Source organism: Balaenoptera musculus, chromosome Y, assembly GCF_009873245.2.
Source record: "Balaenoptera musculus isolate JJ_BM4_2016_0621 chromosome Y, mBalMus1.pri.v3, whole genome shotgun sequence".
Lineage (NCBI taxonomy): Eukaryota > Metazoa > Chordata > Mammalia > Artiodactyla > Balaenopteridae > Balaenoptera > Balaenoptera musculus.
This window is the reverse complement of record NC_045807.1, coordinates 1,473,700-1,487,193: the sequence shown is the minus strand read 5'-3', so window position 1 is coordinate 1,487,193 and position 13,494 is coordinate 1,473,700. Positions and strand designations below refer to the sequence as shown.

The window sequence follows — 13,494 nt, the reverse complement described above, 5'->3', positions numbered from 1 at the left end:
GCGCGCCCAGAACATCTCCGCCCGAGGCACTGCATGGGCTGCAGTGCGGGAGGCTGCCAGCGGGAGGCTCTCACTTTTCTCAGGACCTGTGTTTTGGACTGAGCTCAGGGGCTGTGCTGGTAGACGTTCTGATGAGTTGAACAGTTGGGAAACAAAGTTGCAATCGAGCACTGATACAGTGTCTCCCAACCCCACTGGGTTCCTTAGACATTTATCACCACAAACCTGAAAGATTTCCCCACTGGAGATACGGTGATGGGCACAACTAGGATCGGGTGAACAGAAGGGCCAAAAGGATGCTTCGCTGCTCTTAATGTCACAAACGGAGAACAACGACAAGCGTCCAAAACCTTAGGGACCCACGAAACACCCTGAGCCACACGCGGCCCTGAAGAGGGCACATGAAGCAGTAAAAATCCACCCCTTTTAGTTGTCCTTTCCTTTTAATTTAAAGTAGACAGACGTTTCCATGGTACCTGCTGTTTACAGATCTGAGGCCACTCACTTCAATTCCCTAGCGTAGGGCACACAGCCCCTCCTTCCAGGGCAGCACCTGGTGCTCTGCGGCAAAACATCAGGGGCTCCGCGAAATCCTTTGTGCTTTTCTGCTTACCTTCAGAGGTGGGGGCTGAAGTTCCTCGGGGCCGTAAGGGTCTGCCTGGCCAGCAAACGTGTGTCCGTGGATGGAGCTGACAGCAACGCAGCAGGGCTCTGGGTGCGGGGGGCTGGTCTGGGCGCAGCTGCTACAGCCACTGTCCACCGAGTCGGCTTGCCAACTCCTGAAGGCGGGCATGGCAAAAGCCCCCAAGACGTTCATCAGGGCACTGACTTTACTGCTGCACCCAGGGCACAGCAGTAGAGACGCCCCATATTTGCTTCCAATGACCGAAGACGGTTGCTTTTCTCATAAAATGAAAGGCAGTTCTGTTTCGTGGGGAAGACAGAGCTACAAGGCCTTTCATTAAGAGGGTCCGTCTGTCTGTATCGCCCAATTGCAGCCGCTGAAGATGCCAGCAGCCCGGAACCCCCTCTCCCCGAGCCCTCCCAGCCTCCTGCCCATCCCTGAACACACACCCTCCCCCTCTGCCGTGCACTTTCCCTTCCGAAAATAAATTCCTCTTGAAAATAAATCCAGAGAAAGCTATTAGGAAGAAGTAGCAAGCTTTGGAAACATGATGCTCTTTATGGAAAACCGTGGAAGTAAAGCAACATGAAAGTGCTGCCAGAAGGGACCCGCCGGGAAGCGATTCACTCGCGGTGCCTGCCCATCTGAGCTGCTCCTCTACTGCAGACACGTCTGCCCCACCCCGAGTCAAGCGTTCACCCATGGGCTGCTCCGGGGAAGAGGTAAAGGGGCATCGCATGATTCCATTTACAAGAAAGGCCCCGCACAGGCAAATCCCTGGAGATGGCACGCAGACAGGCAGTCGCCAGGGGCGGGGAGGACCGGGCGGACTGTTAATGGGTATGGGGTTTCCTTTCGGCACGACGAAAACGCCCTCAACTTGAGTGTGATGTTGGCGGCACAGCTCTGCCTGCGCTACAAACCAGCCAATTGTCCACTTAATGGGTGAACCGTACGGTAGGGAGATTATAGCTCAATAAAGCAGTTAATAAAGAAAAAGGCAAAACTTAAAGGGCCCTATTGTATTCAATCCGGGCAGAGGGAGTCCCTCAACAGTCCCCCTCTTTGAGAGAAATTCGGGGAACAGAAGGAAAGGTGAAAAGCCTGCGCGTAGAGCTGGGGTCAATGTACTGCCCTCGTGCAGACTGGCGTACAATCCCCCGTGAGAATCCCGACTTCTGGGCAAAGGTACCGAAGAGTCGCCGCACACACTCTACATCGCGTTGTGTCTGACGAACATCCCGGCTGCCTCTCCCCCGAGGGGCTGCTGGCCGCGCGCACCTCTCGGACACGGCCTCGGCCTGCTCCTCCTTGCGCTCCATCTCCAGGATCTCCTCCTCCGTGTACTCCAGCTTCACCCGCTCCTCGGCCAGCTCTCTCTCCACCGCCTGCAGCTGGGCCGTGGCTCTCGCCAGCAGCACCATCACCGCGTCCTACAGGACGAAAGGGACGCTGCCAAGAAGCAGCCGAGGCCAGCGGCGTGCGGGCGGCAAAGCGGAAAGCGGGCGCGTGCACGGCCCGTGGGGAGCATCCCTGCTGCCAGGCTGGTGGCCGTCCCCGGCTGCTCTCCAGCAGGAAGCAGCTCACCCCCGGTTGACAGCAAGACGGTAACTTGGCCTTTCCATGTAGCTCTGAGGACTCAAATTTTAAAGCAACCAACGCATCACTCATGATCATGAACGTGTTGTGTTAAAGAATATTACCATGAATGGCCACATACATCACTACAGTCCGTTTTTATTACTTCCCTTGAAACCCTGCTTCTTCATCGCCACTGTGTTCTAAGACTAAGTCTACACACGTTTCTTAGAAACAATGTCCCCAGGAAAAGCCTGTCTCAAAGCCAGGCCACCTACTGTCTTTCCAGACGTGGTGGGTGCAGGGTCCCGGAAGTCGCTGTGTCCCAGCCGCTTGTCCTCCCGCCCGGGCGGCTCGGGGCCGGTGAACACCTGCACCGAGTACCAGCGCAGCTGCATCTCGCTCGAACCATCGTAATCAGCCAAGTTAATCTGAGCAATGCCCTGCGCGGTGTTAAAAAAAAAAAAAGGCACAACAGGCCCTGAATGACTGCACCTTAACAACCAATGGGCATCAAGGTCACCCTTTTATCTTTTTTTTTTTTTAATTAATTAATTTTTTTTGTGGCTGTGTTGGGTCTTCGTTTCTGCACGAGGGCGCTCTCCAGTTGCGGCGAGCAGGGGCCACTCTTCATCGCGGTGCGCGGGCCTCTCACTGTCGTGGCCTCTCTCGTTGCGGAGCACAGGCTCCAGACGCGCAGGCTCAGCAGTTGTGTCTCATGGGCCCTACAGCGCAGGCTCAGTAGTTGTGGCTCACGGGCCCAGTTGCTCCGCGGCACGTGGGATCCTCCCAGACCAGGGCTCGAACCCATGTCCCCTGCATTGGCAGGCGGACTCTCAACCACTGCACCACCAGGGAAGCCCACCCTTTAATCTTAAGCAGAAAGAATGGAAAGTATTTCATTCTTACTAACAGGACTAAGGTAAAATGAAAGTGGTGTTAAAGTGGTGTTGGAGGATGCTAGGGACGATGACTCTCATGTTGCTTATTCAGCTCTATTAGAAACTGCTAGGAAGGGGAGAAGGACAGAGAACAAAAGGTAACTCACAGTGAAGAAAGTGGAAACTTCAGGATTGGATCTCACCCAGACTCTGGCCTATATGTTTCCTCCCTTGCTGATTTTAATCTGTATGTTACTCTGAAACAAACTGTAACCAAACAGAAAAACAGACAGAAACTGAGGAAGAGAGACAGGAAGAAAAGCAGGATTGAGGCAGAAGACAGGAGGATAGAAAGACTGATGTCAGAGACTGACAAAAAGAGACGGGGAAAGAGGGGTGGAAGGTAGGAAGGAGAGGGTGAGGAGGGCACCGTACCAGCAGTTCTTCCTGCAGCTGCGGATTCACTGAGCACATGTATAACTGAAGGGACTTCAACATCACCATGTTTGACTGCACAGGGATTTTGAAAACTTCATTAAACACCAAGGGGGCTTTCAATTCCAGAGCCTTAGAGCAGAATGTGTTTGGTGTGCCGGGGTCAAGCGGAGGCAAACAGACGCGGATGTGTCTGGAATCGAGACAGGGAGAAAAAAGCATGGACCACGTACACGAACACCCCTGTATGTTACCCTTTGGATGTGAAGAGGTAAAACTGCAAAGTCCTTTGGAAAAAGTCCTTTTCTCAACCAAAAGAAAGTCCGAAGAACTGACCTACCTTTGGAGAGAAAAAAAAAAAAAAGGAAAAGAAAAGGAAAGAAAAGAAAAGAAAAGAAAAAAATTAGCAAAAAGAAAACATAAAAATCAGCAATTATAACTTCAGGGGGAGTCAAACAGACTTTCTGCTTTCACCACCTCTGTGGCAAAACATCTGCACTGATCTTTTCACGGCCCCCTGGCTCCCTCTCCAAGCTCTGCCTGCCTTGCCTCTCAGACTGCTTGCCCACCGAGGCACCCGCCGGGCTGGGCTCCCGGCCCTATCCACCCCCAGCACGGAAGCCAGCACCCAGGAGAAGCTCCAGCATCAGTGGAGTGAAGTACGCCATCAGGGCGAACCCTCAGCCGCTGAACACCAGGCTGCTTCCTAGGCCTTCGGGAGGCCAGTTTACAAAGACGACTCACGGAAGGGGAGGGCACCGTCGGGCCTGAACACCCATCACAGGTGGGTTCACCCGCCAGGGTAAGTGGGACCTCACACCCCCATCGGGCACCCATCTCCCCACCGGAGACAACACAGATTTCCTTCTCCCTGCTCGGACAAGGATGCCTGGTCCCAGCCTGAGGCCTCTTCAGGCATTTCATCAGATCTCAAGAGCCGAGTGTGGCTGTGTCGCCACCAGCCTTGTGAGCAGGATGGACGTTTTAAGCCCCAACGCTGCCGATGACGGGCACCCGGCACTTTGTCAGCATGGCCACGGCACATAACCAGCCTGGCTCCAGTAACCCCACCTGCCTCAAATAATAAACCAGCCTCTTCTTAAAACTTACAGGCCTTTAGATTTCAGACAGACATTCCCTGGCGTTTTATTCTAAATTCAGGTTCCAAGACAGTCTTTTCCCTCCCCAAACTGCCACGTGCAGCAGGTCAGCCAGTGGTGCCATGTGGAGGAGGGCCCGGGGGGAGGACACGGCCCCCACCGGCGCGGGAGCTTACATTTTGCAGTCTTCCTTCACCACCAGCCCGGCAAAGTTCTTCAGTTGGAGCACGTTCACGAGGAGACACTCGCTGGCACTGTCGTGCCTAGAAAATAAAAGGCACGTTCACAGGCTGCAAATGCCCCACGGTGGAGAAATCCTGCTTGAACTACCGCAGTGGTCCTCACCCCACCCCCGGGGGACCTGTGCAAAGTCGAGAGACGTTTCTTACTGTCACACTGAGTGGAGTGGGGGGGCTACTGGATCTAGTGGGTGGAGGCCAGGGCTGCTGCTCAACACCCCAGAGGGCACACGGCGGCCCCCAACCAAGAATGACCCAGCCCGAATGTCACGAGTGCCGAGCAACACTAGGATGACAAGAGTGAGCAAAAGAAAGCTGCTGGGATGTGAACATCCTGCCTCGTTCGCCTCAACACTGCTGGTTGCTGCCTTCATAGACACTGCGGCTAGAAACCAAAACGCTTAGTGTTGCACAGCACCTGGCTACCCCAGCTCCGGCGGGAACTTCCCCGAGGGCCTGACCGTGCCCATGGGGTGACAGTCCCCATCTGTGACTCGGTGCTGGAGGACGGCAGTGGAGCCGCTCGTGCCCATCTCTCCTTCCCGCCACCTCTGTCCCTTCACCTGAGACCGCTGAGATGGGCCCGGGGGTCCCCAGGCCAGGGAGAAGCAGCCGGATCACGCGGGTCCCCCCACGCCTCCTGGCCTGTGTGTGGAGGTGTGAGTCGCCGGGCGGGCCCCAATCTACCCGTTTTCTTTACGAGCAACAGGGAAGGAGCCTTCTGTACTCACAAGAATCCAACATGGATCTGGGGCCCCCCGTTACCGCAAGCGTCTCCAGGCACAGGCTCGTCGGCGTCCTCACTCCTGAGCACAACCGGAAAGGCACCGCGTTATTCCGAGGGGACCTGCTTACCTCGGGCTCCGCAGAAGCTCTCTCGCACTAGGGGCGCTTCTAACTGAGAAGGGCTTTATTAAGTTGCGACATAAATAAATGCTTTAAGTGACTGACAGGGCACGGCAGGTCCCCAGGATCCATGACGTCACCTCCCAGGGTACCTGCTGACGAAGTGGCCTTTTTGAGAAAATACCTCTCAAAACCACACGTGATATTCACGACAACGTTCAAAAACATATACTTTTAAAAGCTTTGCAGGGGGGACTTCCCTGGTGCTCCAGTGGTTTAAGACTCCGCGCTTCCACTGCAGGGGGCGCGGGTGCGATCCCTGGTCAGGGAACTAAGATCCCGCAAGCTGAGCAGCGCAGCCAAAAAAAAAAAAAAAAAAAAAATTTGGCGACAAGTGAAATGCATACAGATATCTGAGCTGAAAAAATGACATCAAAGGTCTCAAACAAAATAAAGCCCACAAGGGGTTTTGTCCTTGCAAAGTGATTCCTCCAGCTAAGGAAAGGGGACGGGGGGAACATCCATTTCTAGCGAACGTCCTTTCTAGAAAAGCAGGTCTCTCTCGCACACTGGTTCTCCTTTTCCGGCTCTACTGGGCTCATGCCTTCCAACCCCCGGGGCCGGAGAGAAAGCAGTCGTCCTAGATGCCCGAAGCCAGGCCAGTCCCCAGACGCCACCTGGGAGGAGAGGGGGTCCATGGGGACGCTAAGGGCCCCTCCCGCATGGAGAGAAGCCAGAAGAGCTGCACCCCAGACACACACAGAGTGTCAAGCCAGACAGGTCTCGGCAGGGGTGCCTTTTGGGAAGTCAGCCCAGGGAGGCAAGAAGGTCAGCTTCTAACCTTTTGGTGGCAGGTTCAAACACGCCGCTGTCGCTGGCCAGCGAGTAATCGGACAGGCAGGCAGACACGCAGCACGCTCTCCGCTCCAGCCTCTGGGCGCTGTCTTCTCGGGGGTGGTCACCACTGCAAGCGAGAGACACGGCCGGGCTCAGGAGGCGACAGCGCGGGAGCCCAGCGCAGAGCAGAGACAAAGGCACAAAGTGGTAGAGACAGGCCAGCACGTGTGCAGAGGTGTGTTTACATGCGCTCTGCTCCAGTCTTTTCTTATATTGGAAAATGGAAGAAACAGGCTTCTGGCTACTTCTTTAAAAGCTCTTTAAATGATCATCAATCTCCTTTCACCTCCTTAATGAGCGCACAGGTCAGAAGGGGGCGGGAAGGCCCTTGGCGTGGCCCTTTGAGAGAGCGTCACACGGGAAGCCCGGGAGAGAGACTTCGCCTGCACGCGGATGGCAGCGCGCTCTCCGAGAAGTGGGAGGGGGGGTGTTTCCTTGACGCTGCTTGGTATTCTCCATACTTTATACAAGGAACATAGGCTACACTGCTTTATACTCAGAAGACAGAGTTTTTAAAAAGCATCAAATAACCCCCAACAAAATGGAGTGACTTTCAAGTCAGAGTACACAGAGGCACCCAGACTCGGCCTCTGCCAACGTCTCCGTGACCCCTCTGCCGCTCTAACTGCAGTGTCCTCCTCAGCAGCCCTGGGGCCAGGCTGGCTTCCAGAACTGTCTCCTGGGATTAGAAAGGACCATCACTGGGCAGCTTATTTTTGTCTCGTATCTATTTTAACCAAGAGCCCAAGACAACCACTGACATTTTCCCTTTTATCATTTCATCAACTCTTTCTACTCCTTCCCTCACAGCAACAAGTTTCTTTTAACAAAAGCAACAGAAACAGGCATGCCGTCTCCCGCTGCTAAATGTGACGACGGACACAGGAACCTCAACACTTTCGAGAGAGGCACACACGGTTAGAACACAGGCTTAAAGCATGACGCCCCAAAGTGAGCCTCACTCCAGCATCATGATGCCTCTTGTTAATAGTGCAGGCCCCTCTGGTCTCTCTATGTTCTCCGGCCATCTAAGCTCTAGAAATTGAAAATCTAGACATCTGTGCACCCTTGACACCAATGACCACCTCTTTTCTTTTTTTTTTCTTTTGGCTGCGCTGGGCCTTCTCTAGTTGTGGTGAGCGGGGGCTACTCTTCATTCCGGTGCGCGGGCTTCTCAGGGCGGTGGCTTCTCTTGCTGCGGAGCATGGGCTCTAGGCATGCGGGCTTCAACAGTTGCAGCGCATGGGCTCAGTAGTTGTGGCACACAGGCCCTAGAGCACGCGGGCTTCAGTAGTTGCAGCTCTGGGCTCAGTAGTTGTGGCTCGCGGGCTCTAGAGTGCAAGCTCAGTAGTTGTGGCGCACGGGCTGAGCTGCTCCGTGGCACGTGGGATCTTCCTGGACCAGGGCTCGAATGCGTGTCCCCTGCATTGGCAGGCGGATTCTTAACCACTGCGCCACCAGGGAAGTCCCCAACCATCTCTCTTTTCAGCCAAATTATTATTCACAGCAACAATTAAACCCAAATATATTCATCGGGATACAAAACAGGGCTGTGGCCTTTGGTCTCACGATGTTAACGGCAGACAAAAGCCGACCTTTCAAAGGTCTGCAGCGCCCAGCGTGGGGGCCACTGGCTCCGCCTCAGTCAGGGGCAGAAGCTGGCTCCGTCCTGGGGTGGCCGGAGGCACCGACTCTCAGATCGTAGATGACGACTCCCAAGTCCAGCTCTGCTCGTCACCCCCGCCCCATGGAAGGACCCAGAGCCCCCAGCTCTGAATTGCAGAGAGAACCCCTCAGTTTGCTGCATGGAACCCCAGCAAACACAACAGCTCACTACTTCCATTCCCAGCCCTGACACTCGGCCTTACACGCTTTTAAGGAACACCGCACAACGATCCAGGTAACTTCCAGGCAACCCAGTGGTGTGACTGACAAAATTTCTCTCTCACTGCAATGAAAGTGGATGAAGAGAGAAAGGAAGTGGGACAATCAACCCTCAGTGATCCTGGGCTTAGCACATTCACGGAGCAACTGGATGCCGGAGTTGACAGAAGGAGGTACGGTCAGCACCTGCCCTGGGTGAGAAAGAAAGCACGCGGCACATCCCACAGTACACACCGCAACCGTCTGCTCTTGGGCGTCAAGGCAACGAGACGGAAAGTGGGGAGCAACGCCAGTGAAGTAAGGAATAAACAAGCTTCCACACATTCATTTCAGAAACCTCTGACCCTTCCATCATTGAACACAGACACACAGACACTGAGACCTAAGGACAGCAACGCTGCTTGACAAAAGGGAGGAAAGTATAAGGAAAATCACACCGTGGGCGAAGCTGCCAGCTGGCATACTAAAATAATGAAAGCGTTAAAGTCTGGGGAAAAAACGCACGGAAGAAAAAAATACGTCAAGCTCTTAGAAAAGTTCTTACACAACTTTCATAGCCAGGATGAATACCGTTCAAACGACAACAACAATAACAAGAGCAACTGTTGAGCTACATTAAAGCACAGCTATGAGCTATGCCCTTCTTGACCACAGCCTGACCATGCTAAATACATTGATTCACTGCACAAAGATGTGGCACAGCCTGACCAGCCAGGCGAAGGAGAAGTCCAAGGTCACTTACAGTGAACGTTTCTGTCGAGCCGCATGAGAAAAGAGATTAAAAAAAAAAAGCACAAAGTGAAAAAACTGTAGCATTTAAGCCAACAATTTTAAACAGGGTATGAATGTAATAAAAAACATCAATAAACAGATGAACAAGGTCAAAATATTTACGGACTTATATTAGCAAATACCAGTGGGAAATGAAAATAGGAAAGGATTTCAAAATCATGACACATTTGACTTTTAAAATGTGGGGAAGATAAAATTGTAGTAAGCACGTGAAAACTGTTAGAGATGACAGTTTATTTCCCCACTCCCCTGCCCCACCTTCTGTCCCCTCAGGTTGATTTAAAACACAATGGGCAATTCTGAATTTTATGTTACTAAAAATTTTTCTCGCTAAAGCTTGCTGGAGTCAAACTTAGACTGTAGTGTTCTTAGTCAGACTGGAGAGTGGAGGGGACTACGTGACCTCGGGCGTCATAAATGAGGGGTGGGGTTAATATAACGAGCATTGAGATCCTCGCCAACTTTATGAAGCTGCGATGACTCTAGGCTTCATAAGCATCAAGGGAGGCAAGGAGTCACCCTGTGTCCATGCCTGAAGCTGCTCACCCAACCCAGCCCTGCGAGAGCACTTACCAAGACCCATTCACTAAGTCAGGTACCTCTAGTTTGTATTCTACTCAGTGTCATATATGAACGCACCACCAGGTGACAGTATCTGACCACACCATAAGCAAAGACCTCCCAGTCTACGAAGCTTGAAGCACTATAACATCCACCAGCAAGTGGTGGACGAAAAATACAGAAATCAGCATCAGAAATTAAGTCAGCTCTTCTCCTTCCCACCCAGTCTCTCCCCTGGACCGAAAGGGGTCCTTAAATCTTTTGCTGACTTTGTGTATAACTGGATTGATACTTCTATATTTCGGACTGTTTGCATAGGGAAAAGAAAAGTTTGCACAGGGAAAAGAAGAGTAAAGGCTAGACGATAAGTGAAAATGGAAAAGTTTGAAGGAAAGTTTGCAAAGGGGAAAGAAAAAAGTTAGACAATAAGTGAAAATGGACAAAAGAATATGGGTATAAAAAAGAACAAAGTAAATGCAGCTTACCTATGCATACGAACTATGGAAATAATTCATACTGGGATGTTGAAATAATGTATGAGCAGCATTTGCAAACAAAAAAGATAGGAAAACAATGGAGGTGCCAATTAGCCAAGGGACTGATTCAGAACATAGCTGGTCTGTCATTAGATATGGAAATGCTAAGAGAAACTAGTACTGTGTATATAACCCATGGGTAACAAAATGGTGTATTTGTTGAAGAGCAATGAAGCCGAGAGTCAACCAGATCTAAGGGTGTGCCCAAGGATATGCAGTTAGAGTTGAGTAGGCAAGGATTTGAAGAGCACCAGAGAAAGTAATTTGGTAGAAATGACTAATGCTTACTGGGACAACTTCTGAAATCATGCAGAATACTGTCATTTCCTGTTTGACAGACTGAAGTCTTCGAAAATTCCAGGAACAAAGGATGACGAGATGAAGTCACAGGGCCAACGTCAGTACACATTTCTGGCGGGCCACAGCCAGACAGCAGTCCCAGGGCTGGTCTGAGGCGGGCACACACAGAACGTTGCATCTGGGCACACGCCCTGGAGAGTTCACGAAGGCCCGAGTACTTCTTTAGCAGCCTCCGAATGTGGAGGAACTGTCTCATTTTCGACAATTAAGTATATTCTGAGAACAAGCCAAATGCCTGGGAAAGACTACTCTGCCAGTTTCCATGACATTTCAAGGACCCAGGGCAAAAGCACGCAGAACGCGCGAGCGAGCGGGCGTGCGGGCCTCCTCTTGCCCTGGCGGGTCCTAAGCTGAGGGCTCACTAGGCCACAGCAGAGCCAGCCGGCTTCCGTGCGGATGCACGCGGCTTCCTCCCTGAACTCGAGACCTTTCCTCCCCGGCCCCGGGGCACCCACCGGACCCATCAGTACGTACGTGCAGCCGTGGGAGCGGCAGCCGCTTGGGGTCCTCGCTTGCGAGGTCCTTCCCCGTCCCCGGGGCACCCGTGCGGCGGCAGGGACGCCTCGCCCAGCGGGTCTTCGTCCCCCAAGGCGGAGGCCTGAGCGCGCAGCCTGTCCAGGGCGCCCAGGCCCGCCACCTCGAAGGTGTCCCCGAGCTGGGCCAGGGGCGAGTCTCGCGAGGCCGGGAGGAAGGGCGTGTCCAAGGGCGAGCTGTGTGGGGACAGCGAGGACAGGGAGGAGCGCGAGGACAGGGACGCCAGGGACTGCGGCGTGTCCAGGGAGCGCCTCTGTTTGTGGAGGCGCTCGGGGCCCGGGGCCTCCGCCAAGGGGGCGTCCCGGCCCAGGGAGTTGAAGGGGACGAGGTCGAAGCGCAGGAGCGGGCCGCCCTCGGCGTCGGGCTTCTCGTACTGCGGGAGGCCGTAGATGTCGGTGAAGCTGACGGAGCTCAGGGAGCCCCGGCTGGAGTCCAGGGAGCCGCGGCTGGAGGCCAGGGAGCCACGGCTGCTCCCCGAGGAGACGGTCAGGGTGCTGGCGGACAGGCTGAAACGAGAAGAGCAGCCTGGAGCCCGCGGCTGGAGCCTGCTCGTCCCCACCGCGAGCCGAGCCTCCGGTCTGCTCCACGAGGAGCAAAACTCTGCCTCGGGCCCGTTCACCCGGCGCCTCTTCAACACCTCGGAGCGTTTTAAGACACCCCCGTCCCCACCCCCGCCCCTTCGTGGATATTTCCTTTGTTTCTTTGATTGTCAGTAGAGAGCAGTAGTTAACCTCAAGGGCTCTTGCTCGAGTTCAAGTTCCAGCTCAAACTCAAGACTAGCTGAATGCATTTGATTTGGTCACGGGCTTTGCCCTTTCCCAGCCTCCCACCTTCTCACCCGGCGCTGGCATGATAGCGGTTCCTGCCTCAAGGCACTGTGAGGAGGAGAACTGAGAAAACAATACACAGAAAGCCCTTAACACTACACTTCACGATACGCTAAGTGCTTGAAAGCTGGAGCTCTTACTGAGCATCCAAATCTGATTTTAAAGATATTCAGGCCTAATTAAAATGAATATCTTAAAAAATAATAATTAAAAGTGTATGTGTGCATCTATGTAGATGGACGTATACACTCCTGATGCTGTGAGTTACAAAATCCTTCGATAAATCTGAGTTAAGATTCATTACTCTGAAGTCACACTTGGTTCTCCTCATATTCCTTGGGTCATATATAAGCAGCTCGTCTTAAAAATATCCTGTCTTCACTTTCCTGTCCTGTGCTTACAACCACTGCAGGTTCTAAGTTCTGGGAGAGAAAACCAGGGGCGCTATTAAAGCGTGAAGTTCACGGCCACTATGTTATAAGATGATAATCAAGTTACCCACCTTTGTAACCGGGACTGGAGATAGGACATTAGGCAGGTGGCTTCTTCCAGCTGCATCAGGAGACAGTTTCTTTTTTCCTGAAGTAGAATCCTGTAGGTACAAACACAGTCCACTGGTGGATTTCAAAGATGCCAAGTATATTTTCCTAACAAGAAATTCAACTCTATATTCCACCAAAACAGATTAATGACTATCAGTTCTAAAAGCACACCTACGTCACAAGTTCCAAGATAACTGTTTTTTTGTTTGTTTGTTTTATTTCGCACTGTACCTCTAGAATCCTGAACAGTGCGAGTGATCCACACTAGAAGTTGGATGTGTGATGGAACAGATGTGTGGATGGATGGATAGAGAGATAAGATGGACGGATGGGAGGATGAGTGGGTGGACAGGCAGGTAAATAGACAGACGGATGGGAATCCAGCAGATGGGTTCAAATGCAGAGCTCATAGAAATCTACTGGATTTCCTTGCAATAAATCTGATTCCCTCATCCTAGGCCCTCTTCCAGGCAAAAAATAAATGCAATTCTAGTATCTAGAGAATAAAAGATCACAATCAAATAAAACAAAATATCAACTGTGTCCCTAGATCATGGGTTGGAGGTATATATTTCTTCTTCCTTCTGCCTTCTTCTACTTCATAATTTTCTAGAATATTTTTCTCCTACTGTAGTAAGCCTACTGCCGAGACTAGAGCCCTGCACATATAGTAAATAATTGTTGAACAGAGGGGACTGATTAATCTTGCCTTTATAACGAAAGACTGATTTACAAAGCAAAATGATTGCATTTTGACACGTGGCAGTGGAAAGAACCCACTGAACAAAGTTTTCCACCTGTTAGGGAAGGCAAAATGCTCAAGGAGAGGACACCAGAAGGAGGTGAACTTTGGCAGC

General features: G+C 52.3%; 1 protein-coding gene across 1 annotated transcript in view; it reads right to left on the bottom strand.

Moving 5' to 3' along the window:
• The window catches only part of LOC118889446 (protein WWC3-like), a 268,253-nt gene that overhangs the window by 12,226 nt on the left and 242,533 nt on the right, over positions 1-13,494 (bottom strand). Inside the window, exons 11-19 of the mRNA XM_036841197.1 lie at positions 11,205-11,774; positions 8,392-8,402; positions 6,546-6,651; positions 5,590-5,664; positions 4,796-4,882; positions 3,520-3,712; positions 2,482-2,646; positions 1,907-2,058; positions 614-779 (exon numbers count right to left, since the gene is read on the bottom strand). Of these exons, the coding sequence (XP_036697092.1) occupies positions 614-779; positions 1,907-2,058; positions 2,482-2,646; positions 3,520-3,712; positions 4,796-4,882; positions 5,590-5,664; positions 6,546-6,651; positions 8,392-8,402; positions 11,205-11,774 (1,525 nt within the window). The remainder of the gene's footprint in view (positions 1-613; positions 780-1,906; positions 2,059-2,481; positions 2,647-3,519; positions 3,713-4,795; positions 4,883-5,589; positions 5,665-6,545; positions 6,652-8,391; positions 8,403-11,204; positions 11,775-13,494) is intronic.